This window comes from Miniopterus schreibersii, assembly GCF_964146895.1.
Source record: "Miniopterus schreibersii genome assembly, chromosome: 17".
NCBI classification, from domain to species: domain Eukaryota; kingdom Metazoa; phylum Chordata; class Mammalia; order Chiroptera; family Miniopteridae; genus Miniopterus; species Miniopterus schreibersii.
The window spans coordinates 32945837-32957949 of NC_138117.1; the positions used below are offsets into that span (position 1 = coordinate 32945837).

Genomic DNA, 12113 nt, shown 5'->3' on the forward strand with positions numbered 1-12113 from the left:
ATTCAACTTGCACACCTGTCTCATCTCCAGTAGCTTTTCCAGAACTGCTACCTTCACTACGAAGCTCTGTGAGTTTTCCCAATTCAAATTTGGGCTTCTTCAGCATTTCATTTTTCTAACAAAGACAGCAAGGAGCAGATAAATAGACTGGCAAGCTGTTTCTGTGTCTTTTCCAATGCCAGCTGGAATCAATATACTGACCACTTCCTTTCAAGTCATTTGCACCTCTCAGGTCTTAACTTCCACGATCATCTTCTGGATTTGGCAGACCTGTTGATGCCGAGCATTAGAGGTCTTCCATTTTTAGTAAAACCAACACAGAACAGAAGAAGCAAATAACCACTTGTTAGTCTTGACATCAACATAAGCTTCAATCATAGTCTGCCATTTCTTGACCATGGAGCACATTTTGTCACAGGTAAGATCCATGCCATGGAAATTAGGCAGTTTTTGCCCTGGACATCCTCAGTAATTAGCCTGAGTTTCTAAATGCAACTTCATGATTCTGCAGATCATCTAGGTTCACTTCAAAAACAAGACCCTATCAGATGTGATTTTGGTTCCTAGAGTTCTCGTGAAGTGTTTTTTCCAATATTTATGTTGAATACAGCTGATGCTTTTACATCATACCAGTCTTTCTTAGAAAATGAGTCAACCACTTTCTTCTTGGCTCCCTTTTAGCTGCCTTTTGTAAGGTGCTTGTTCTTGCCGAATAAGCCACCCAGAGAGCCAAAAAGCGTAACCAAAATTGTAATGCTATGCTTAAGAATACCCTGCCATCCAGAACATGTTCACTTTTTCTTTTTCCACTATACAGTATATTGGGGTTTTACTACCAAAAAAAAAGGAAACTACTGGTTTGTAAAGTTTCTTTCACCATTTAGCCAACCATTCTATTTCTCATGCAATATCAATACATCTCAGAATACAGGAAAAAAGGCAGAAGTGTCATCAAGCAAATTTTACCTGTGAATCTGATCTTGCCTGCTTGATCGTACTGGAGCCAGACCATCGATTTCATCAAAGAAAATAATTGATGGACGCATCTGATAAGCCTAGAAAGTAGGTTCCAGTGGTTGCATGTTATCATGAAAAACTTCAAATATGCAGACTTAATATAAACCCTTTAATCCATTTTCATTCCAACTTGCTTACAAAATTTATAAGTTATAAACCTAAATGTAAAATCCAAGAACTATATTTTAAGGATTCAGGCTAAATTATAACATATAGTTTAATTTTATTTGCATTTCAACTAGAAATATTCAAAATATATACTTTACTGGTTATATAACTTAGATTTCATACAGCTATAGTTATTGGGACATATAAAAAAATCTATAAAAGACCAACTGTCAAAACAAGATAAAGAACAGAAAGTGATATAGCCTTCCCTACATGTCAGGATGGGGAAACAATTAGAAAAATGCCAAAGTTTAAAAACAAAGCTGAAACCTCAGTAAAATTAAAACAAAAATTATTCTCAATGAGTTCCATAAAGAGATTTAAAAGCATTTGCAGCAATATGCCTTAGTAGATCAGAATGTATTATCTCACAATGTGCTGTCAATACAATCTGGGATGTAAAGTTAAAGCCAGTCTAGGGCAGAACTAATAGTCTATTGAGATATAACTCACTACTGTTGTCTTCCTAAGTATGAAACTACCACTCTCTTTCTAGGTTCTAAGAGTCTAAAGAACTTTGATCCAATTATTCCTTTCTCTTCTTACTATAAAACTGTTCCTTTTAGGTCAGTGTTATCTTGATACACAAAGAAAAACAATCTAGGAAGATTGTATGTTTGGAGTAATTCTTCTGAATTTTTGTTCTATGAAAATTAAATTTAAGATTTATCTAATTCTTACATACTTACAACCTACATTGATTAAAAATCTAGATAGGTAAGTTTTAATATCATACCTGATCAAATAACAAACGTAGCTGTCTTTCAGACTCTCCTACCCATTTACTTAGACAATCGGCACCTTTTCTCATGAAAAATGCTACTCTCTTATCCCCTTGACTGCACTCATTGGCAAGTGCTCTAGCAACCAGAGTTTTTCCAGTTCCAGGTGGACCATAAAACAAACAACCTCTGTAAAAGAATAAGTATTATTTTATTAGTACTACACTAAAAAGACTATTTAGACAAAATTACAAAGCAATTTCATGAGTGCACTTAATTAGTGAATAAAAAAGTAAATGAGAAATGAAATATTTCAATTCACAAAGCACAGCTTAAAACCTGGGAACTGATATTGATATCACAAGATTAATATTGGAAATAAATAAAACCCTTTATTTAAAACATATTTTCTTTTAATTGCTTCTCAGCTTTTTGGCTAAGATGAAATGTAAAACCTATTTTTTTAATTCATTCATTATGTTCATCATATTACTTTTCCTTGCATAAAAGTTACACTTTAAAAGACTTAATAGTTTACAATCTTTGGTCTCAGTCTCATAATATAACACCAAAAGTTTTGTAAGAAAATATGTTGGAACTGAATAGGAGAGAAAGATAAAAGAAGAAAGAAATAATGGTGGGTGGGTGGTAGGGACTAAGACAATGTAAATAATTTAAACTAATTTTTGTGGCATCACTGCCATACGGTAACCTACCGCTTTTTCACACAGTTCCAAAGTTATCTGTTGCTCTTAGGGAGAGAATTCTGAGAAAATGGACTATAATCATAATTGTTAATAGAAATGTAAAAAAGGTGTAGAAATAGAACATGTCATAAATTAAATTCTACCAAAGTAGTATGAAATAATCAATTTTAGATCATCAAGTAACTACTCTTGAAAAGAAACACTTAAAAGAAAATCCCAGAAAAACAGAAATGACAGAGTAAGAATGGCAGGGAAAAAAGTCACAAGTGATGAATGAAATCTATTAAAAGTTAAAAGCAGTAAGATAGGGACAATCAAATGCAGATTAAAATACAAAGTACCTGGTAAGAAAACAATTAGACAAACAAATGGAATAAACAACGGTGATTTCAACATACAAAAACCAAGGCAGGTACAGATATTAAAAACGTATCTATTAAACCAACAATCTAATTTGTAAGATTACATTTTTCTCTTAATTGGTTGACTTTTATTTTTTAATCCTCATGCGAGGATTTTTTTTTTTAGTTGCTTTTTTCAGAGAGTAGAAGGGTGGGGAGAGAGAAACATCGATGTGAGAGAGACACATCAATTGGTTGCCTCCGGCACGTGTCCCAACTAGGGCTGGGGATCAAGCCTATAACCAAGGTATGTGCCCTTGGCCGGAATCGAACTTGGAACCCTTCAGTCCATAGGCTGACGCTCTAACCACTGAGCCAAACCTGCTAGGGCTTGGTTGACTTTTAAAAAAAATATTTTTATTGATTTTAGAGAGGGAGGAAGGGAGAGGGATGGAAAGATAGAAACATCAATGAAACAGAAACATCATTAAAGAGAAACATTAATCAGCTGCCTCCTGCACATCGCCTACTGGGGATCAAACCTGCATCCTGGACATGTGCCCTGACAGGAAATTGAACAAGTGACCTCTTGGTTCCTGGGTCAACACTCAACCACTGAGCCACACCAGCTGGGCATACGACTACATCTTTTTTCTTTTTTTTTTTAATATATCTTTATTGATTTCAGAAAGAGGAAAGGAGAGGGAGAGATAGAAACATCAATGATGAGAGTCATTAATCGGCTGCCTCCTACACGCCCCCTACTGGGGATCGAGCCCGCAATCCGGGCATGTGCCCCGACCGGGAATCGAACTTCGATCACCTGGATCCTAGGTCAACGCTCAACCGCTGAGCCACACCCTGCTGGGCAAGACTACATCTTAAAGAAGAAATTTAAAAATTCACACAAAGAGGAAGAAGCAATGAGATGTTCATGATATTGACATTGTGATAATGAAAAGTTAGGAGAAAACTAAATAGCCAGCAACAGCAAAACCAGATAAAATGTGACACAACCACATAATGGAATATTACTTAGCCATTAAAATACAAAGAGAATATATATGAAAATAAGTTTGCACAATCACATATTTGATTTTTGAGAGTAAATGCATGTTGTAAAGGAGGAGAAATAAAGAGGAAAAAATTCAGGGAGTTTGTTCACTAAATTACTTTAACTAGATACTTCCAACATTTCCTGTAAGAAATGCTATTATTTAATATCTGATTTAAAAAAATTTTTATGGCAGAGTAATATTCCATTATACACTTAAAACTAATGTACCACTGTGTGTCAACGGTAACTGAAAAATAAATTTTAAAACCACACTGAATTCACCAATGTTTTAACTGTTATTGTTTTATAGGATACAACTTTTAAAATGCAAAAGAAAAAAAAGTTTATTAATTTAAAAAATTGACTTAAATTGATATTTCCATAGAGGTGGGAACTGAAATGCAGAGAAGTAGAGGAGGGGGCTACTACCTTTCTTTAAAGACTTACAGTGTAATTTAATATTTTAAATTATGTACATGTATTACTATGATACAAATGTAAACTAAATTTTAAAACTGAGAATAAAGTATGTATTGGAAGAATTTCACTAAATACTTGAAAAACCATGGAGAATCTTTTTTTTTTTTTAATGTAGAATCAATTTTGAAACATTTTTCATGTTAAACATTAAGTAAAAATATTCAAAGCACCCAGGACCTTGCAGGAAAAATGTACAAATTACTGTAGACCTAAAAAATTTCAACAGAGAAGCATTATCTTTCTGGACAATAGTAGCATAACACAGGTTTTGGCTAAAATAAAATGTATAATTATATTACCTTGGAGGTTGAATTTTGAATTTTTCAAAGACTTCTGGATAAAGTAACGGAAATACCACCATCTCTTTTAGAGCTGCAATATGATTAGACAGACCACCAACACTATCAAATCGTACCTGGTAATGGAAGGGAAACAATGATAATCTTAGATTTGGAGTCAAAATTAAAATCTCTATCCCTAAACTATAAACAGCCTACACACAGTCAACTGAATAACACTATCACAGTTGTAGCCTGAAGATTTAAAAAAAAAACAACAGAAAAAAGTCTGTAAAAAAATTAAAGTTTCTGATTTAAAAAAAACCTTTAAAACGAAACTAAAACAAAGAACACTATTACAGTTCAAGCACACATTTCAGGACAGTACTCACTGAAGAATCTAACTGCATTGGATCAACATCAGCAAGGCTTGCTCCAATTTTAATTCGATCTTTATAAATTCCTTTTAATTCATCTTTCCGAAAGTTTAGTGGGAGACACCTGTTTTTAAAAGATTTAAAAAAACAAACAAAATCATCAACTCACCTTTCTCCCCCGAATGCCATGTTAAAATAGGGGCATTTTTCTTAAGAATTAAAAAAAAAAATTTTAATTTCAACTAAAGCAATCTTAAGATTATGTATTTCAACTTCCTCATTTTCTATATAGGTTGAGAACTTGTTAGAAAATAGTTATATCTGAAGCTTTATTATTAAAGATATACAATCAAATGAAAATAAGTTTTCAAGAAGCCACACACCACTGTAAGGTAATTCATGGTTGAGAATTCAGACAGTATCAGTACACATTACACCTTTCAATGATCGTGTCTAATAGATATATTAATTCATTAAATCCTCCAACGGTCTTATGAAGTAGATATTATTTTCCCTCTTTTAAAAGAAAACCAAGCCACAGGTAAGGTAAACTAAAATGCCCGAGATCACAAATCAGTAAGTGGCAGATGAGAAATCAAACCCAAGCAGTGTGTCTCCAGATGTGCAACAATTCTGCTATAATACCTCTCAGCAAAATCGTCCCAGTCCACCAGCATCTAGATCCACATCAACCCTCTCAAGCAAGAATGAATCACTACTTTCAAAAACAGTTATGACATGTTACAAAGAATATGCGTAGAAGAACCTGCTTGTTTTATCGATGGAAAAATGAAAACTGCTTATGTTAGAAGTTAAGATAACTTGTACAAAAATGCGTAAGCAAATAACTGCTGCAACTAAACACAAGTGAAAGCACCATGCTCACTCCAAATGACAATTCTTGCTATCTCCAAACTCTATGAGAAATTTATACTGTGAAATCTAAGATGAACAAGTTTTCAATAGCAGCTTTTCAAAGAATATGCCTTAAGTAATTCTTAATAGAAATATAACTGAATATAAAAATCCATAGGATTAAATGCATATTTCTATGAACGAAAGTAAAGAAAAATGCTAGCAGTCTAAGTATATAGCTTTCTGATGATTTAACTTATTGCTGTCCAACAGAAATGAAATGCAAGCCAAAAATGTAATTTAAAATTTTCTATTAGCCACACTAAACAAAAAAAAGGTAAAATTTTAATACTATAGTTTATCCCTATATATCCAAAATCCTGTATTATCAACATGCAAAAATCAATTTTAAAAACTGTGCTATTTTACATTTTCTTCTTTTATTAAATCTTTGGAATTCAAAAAGTGTTTTTCATAAAAACTTATAGTATATCTCAATTCAGACTAGCTACATTTCAAGTGCTTAATAGCCACATGTGACTAGTGGCTACTATATTGAATAGGGTAGATTTAATGTGATAAAAGAATAAAGTTTAGGATATAAAGAATGATTGATATGCATGCCCATTCAATTATTATGTTCCAATTACTTTTTTAAGCATTTGTGGTCTACTCTAAGAACATATTATTAGAATCAAAGACCTTCATTTTTCAATCATTCACCCACATCTGTAAAATGTGAACAATTTTTGCCCAACTTTATATAATTATTGAGACTCAAATTAAGTTGATTAGTAAATGTGAACTTATATTACAAGGAGTTATGAAATAAGTTAACCCTTTAATTTCCTTAAGCATTCTACAAGAATGTGTTACTTTTTTTAAAAGGAGTGTATTTGAAAAGAAAAAAAATTATTTCCTCAAATCAGTGTTTAACAAGCACCATTTTGAGCTGTGTAATGGCTACACAAGAAAACATGTCCTAACCTGTTATTAGTTTCAACTAGATATTTCAAACAAGATAGCATTCTGGTTTTATATATTAACCTGTTGTATAATTTTTTAATCAGTCAAGCTGTTCCTATTCCCAAATTATTAAGCTTTCTCATCACTTTTTTTTAAAAAAGGTGGTAGTTTTAAAAGGAATCAATATAAGACTTACCTGTTGATAGCTCTATTACGGCTCCTTTTCCTCCGCCTCTCAAAGTGCTGTTCATCTTCAGAAGAGGAAGAAGAAGTGGAATCACTACTGTGAATGGCATGCCTTCGCCTGAGGTAAAGAAGAAAACTAAAATCATGATGAAGAAGGGTAGGGGGAAAACGGCATAAGATGCAAACATCAGAAATACCTAATGATCCAAAATGGTTTATCCTAAAATTAATACATTTGCTGAACCAATAAAGTAAACTTGGTTGGCTGAATCTTCTGAAGGAATAAAAAAGCCTTGGATAAGTGAGGGGAAGAGGAAAACAGATAAAAGGCTGTGGTAGAGCTGACCATCAAACATTCACTAAGACAGCACGTGCTCTAGGGAGCGTAACTTCTTAAATGTTATCTTCAAAGAAAGGTGAAATAAAGAGTATTAGAATCTTTGAGACTGCAATTTTAGAAAGTTATTTTCAATATTATAATATATATAATTTTATATTTGGAAGGGAATCAACTACTTTAAAATGTCAAATACCCTTAAAAGGAGAACATGAGAATTTTTATGTAAACCAGAGGGGACCAAGAAGGGTAAAAAAAATGCTAGGGTGCTAGCCAGTTTGGTTGAGTGGTTAAGAGCGTTGGCCCGCGGACTGATGGGTCCTGGATTCGATTCCAGCCAAGGGCACATACTTCAGTTGCAGGCTCAATCCCTAGCCCAGTTGGGGCACATGTGGGAGGCAACTAATCAATGTGTTTCTCTCACATCAATGTCTCTCTCTCTCCCTCCCCCTCCTTCCCTTCCTCCCTCTTCCACTCTCTCTGAAAAAGCAATGAAAAAAATATCCTTGGGTGAGGATTAAAAATAAATTAATTAAAAATGCTAGGAAATAGGGATGAATAAGATGGTTTTTTATCTATAGTGTATCATTAACTAAATTCACAACTGCCACTTAACCGCTATGTAAATGTAAATGAGTTACCAAACCTGTATCATATAATTCTCAATTCTCTCACTTCCAAAAACATTAAAATATAATCAAATTTTTAGCCTGGTTGATAGTATTAAATAAGATCCCAAATGCTACAAATATTCAAATAATTTTTAAATCACTTCTTGTGATCACTTCTTGTACCTTTGGACAATTACCAAAGACCCACAGGGGAGGGAAAAAAATAATAATAATCTGGCTGGAAAACCTTTAATTATTCCATTGGCTCAGGGTCTAGAGCTTTTTCTGTGTCAGAGTGCAATTACAGTAAGTAGGTATTTCCAAAAATATAAAAGGTTCACAATCATCTGCATAACGTAGGTCCAAAATCTTGTACCTAAAAAACTCTGAAAACAAGCTTTTCCATTATACATTTAGCAAAGCATGATTTGAAGTGTCTTAAAGGCAATTCAGACTCCATTTGTCCCACTTACTATGATTATTCATATGTTTGCTATAGAATTAACGTATTTTAATTTTTTTTTTCATCCTCACCTGAGGATATTTTTTCCATTGCTTTTCAGAGAGTGGAAGGGAGAGAAGGAGAGAAACATCTACGCAAGACACATCGATTGGTTGACTCCTGCACAAGCCCCAACTGAGGCCAGGGATCAAGCCTGCAACCAAGGCACATGCCCTTGACCGGAATTAAACCTGAGACCCTTCAGTCTGCAGGCTGATGCGCCAACCACTGAGCCACACCGGCCAGGAAAGAATTAACATACTTCACTAAGCATTGCTGGCCTAGATACCACTGGAGATGTTTATCTTGCATGTTACCTTTGTAAATCCCTCCTAAAAATTCTGAAACACAAATGGACCCAGGATTTTGGAAAAAGGGTTGTGGAAACACAGACATAATGAGGAAATAATCCTCCACTGTCCACCTACCTAAGCATATCCAAAGCACTTTTGTGATCAGGCTGAAAGTAAAACTATATAGTACAAGTCTGAAATTTTATATAAAAAACTAATTTATTTAATATTACCATTAATATTAATACTACAAGGAGACTCTAACTTGTAGTCATATAATTCACATAATTGCATGTAAATTCAGTATGCATTCACATATAATTAAGACGAAGTTCACAGTTTTAAAAAGGGACTACCCATTTTTTAATTGGATTGTTCGTCTTCCTTTTGTTGAGTTGTATGCGTACTTAATATATTTTGGAAATTAACCCCTTATCAGATGTATCATTGGCTAATATGTTCTCCCATACAGTGGGTTCCCTCTTCATTTTGATGGTTTCTTTTGCTGTGCAGAAGCTTTTTATTTTGATGTAGTCTCATTTGTTTATTTTTTCCTGTTTCTCTTGCCCTACTCATTGTATCAGTGAAAATTCTGCTAGGTGAGATGTCTGATATTTGGCTGCCTATGTTTTCTTCTAGGATTTTTTATAGCTTCATAACTTACACTTAAGTCTTTTATCCATTTTGAGTTTCTCCTTGCGTATGGTGTAAGACGGTGGTACATTTTTTTGCATGTACCTGTCTTTACTCCATTGTATGCTCTTGCCTCCTTTGTCAAAATTTTTTTTAAATATATCTTTATTGATTTTAGAAAGAGGGAATGGGAGAGGGATAGAGATAGAAACATCGATGACAGAGAAACATCGATCAGTTGCCTCCTGTACGCCTCTTACTGGGGATCAAGCCCAAAACCAAAGCATAAGCATGACCAGGAACTGAACCCGTGACCTCTTGGTTCATGGGTTGATGCTCAATCACTGAGCAACTCCGGCCAGGCTCATTTGTCAAATATTGAGAATAATGGCTTGGGTAGATTTCTGGGTTCTCTGTTCTGTTCCATTGATCTGTATGCCTGTTCTTGTGCCAGAACCAGGCTGTTTTAATTACAGTGGCTTTGTAGTACAGTTGATATCCAGTATTGTGATCACTCCAACTTTGTTCTTCTGCACAGCAAAAGAAACCAGCATCAAAATAAAAAGGGAACCCACTGTATGGGAGAACATATATGTCAGGGATACATCTGATATGGGATTAATTTCCAAAATATATACAGTACTCATACAACTCAACAAAAGGAAGACAATCCAATTAAGAAATGGGGAGAGGACCTAAGTAGACACTTCTCCAAAGAGGACATACAGATGGCCAAGAGGCATATGAAAAATTGCCCAATGTCACTAATCATCAGAGAGATGCGAATTAAAATGACAATGAGGTACCAACTCACACTACCAGAAAGGATACCATCAAACAACAAATGCTGGGGAGGATGTGGATAAAAGGGAGCCCTACTACACTGCTGGTAGGAATGTAGGCTGGTGCAGCCACTATGGAAAACAGTATGGTGTTTCCTCAAAAAATTAAAGATGGAACTGCCATTTGACCCAGTGATCTCACTTCTAGGAATATATCCTAAGAAGCCTGAAACACTAATCAGAAAGAAAATATGCACCTCTATGCTCATAGCAGTGTTGTTTACAATAGCCAAGATCTGGAAACAGCCCAAGTGCCCATCAGATGAGCGGATAAAAAAGCTGTGGTAGATTTCTACAATGGATTACTATGTAGCTGTTAAAAAAAAAAAAAAAAAGGATCTCTTATCCTTTGAGACAACATGGAGGGACCTGGGGAGTATTATGCTAAGCAAAATAAGCCAGTCAGAGAAAGACAAGTATCACATGATCTCACTTATACGTGGGATCTAATGAGCAAAAGAAACCGACAAACAAAACAGATCCAGATACATGGAAGCATGTAACAGACTGATGATTCTCAGAGGGAAGGTGGGGAAGGGGGGAGAGATTAACCAAAGAAGTTATATGCATATATGCATAATCCGTGGTGAAGGCCTTGGGAAGGGGTGGGAGGGGGGAGGAGGGGTCAATAGGGGAAAAAGGGGGACATCTGTAATACTTTCAACAATAAAGATAAATTAAAAAAATAATTTAAAAAAAGGGGGGGCTTAACATTTATTAAGTGCTTCTTTTACCAAGTAGTTGACATAGTATCTCATATAATCTTAATTAAAACTTTGGAAAAGTACTTATTGGTAGACACATTTTACAATCAGAGCCAATGTGGCTCATAGTTTAAGTAACTTGTTCAAAATATCAGACTTAGTCAATGATGGTGTCAGAATTCAAACTCATGCTTGTCTATTCCAAAAATTTGCATTCTATGCACTACTATACTGGTGATTTCCAGTTGTTTATTTCATAAACCAGTAAAGTATGACAGTCCACAAGCAAACAAGACTCTGTGAACTGTCATAAAGTTTCCAACATTTGATTTACAAGTAGGGATTATTTTATTTTATATTTTTTTAAAAACTTATTTTATTTTTAAATATATCTTTATTGATTTCAGAGAGAGGAAAGGAGAGGGAGAGAGATAGAAACATCAATGATGAGAGTCATTGGGGATCGAGTCCTCAACCCGGGCATGTGCCCTGACCGGGAATCAAACCTCGATCGCCTGGATCCTAGGTCGACGCTCAACCACTGAGCCACGCCAGGCTGTGCGTTAGTAGGGATTATTTTAAAACATTATAGTTATAATAACACATGTAGCCCTTAATATGTGTCAGATACTACTTTAAAAGCTTTACATGTATTAAGTCATTTAATTCTCACAATACTATGAGATAGGTGCTATTATCCCCATTCCATGGGTCAAAAAACTGAAGCATAGAGAGGTTAAGTAACTTGCCAAAAGTCAATAATAAGTGGCAGAACTGAGCTGGCAACCTAAGCTATCCCAGTCATGGGTCCAGGTTCTTTATAATTACTTTATCGTAAAAAGGCCATTATTTCAGTTTAAAAAAGATTGTAATACACATGCCCACATTTGGTTCTCTTTCATTTTACCAAAAACATTTGGAAAATTTCGAATGGACAAGCACTGTGAACCTAACTAGAGCACCTAGAGTCACCAGTTGTAGTTCCTCGACAAGGAAGGAATACTTTGGAATACTGGTGATGCAACTGTGCTATTGTG

General features: G+C 34.6%; 1 protein-coding gene across 4 annotated transcripts in view; it reads right to left on the reverse strand.

Moving 5' to 3' along the window:
* Window positions 1-12113, reverse strand: part of ATAD2 (ATPase family AAA domain containing 2) — a 54393-nt gene that overhangs the window by 20895 nt on the left and 21385 nt on the right. For all 4 annotated transcript variants that reach the window (XM_081117047.1, XM_081117046.1, XM_081117045.1 and 1 more), the window contains exons 9-13: window positions 7165-7272; window positions 5163-5271; window positions 4792-4907; window positions 1922-2096; window positions 967-1055 (exon numbers count right to left, since the gene is read on the reverse strand). In XM_081117047.1, the coding sequence (XP_080973173.1) occupies window positions 967-1055; window positions 1922-2096; window positions 4792-4907; window positions 5163-5271; window positions 7165-7272 (597 nt within the window). The remainder of the gene's footprint in view (window positions 1-966; window positions 1056-1921; window positions 2097-4791; window positions 4908-5162; window positions 5272-7164; window positions 7273-12113) is intronic.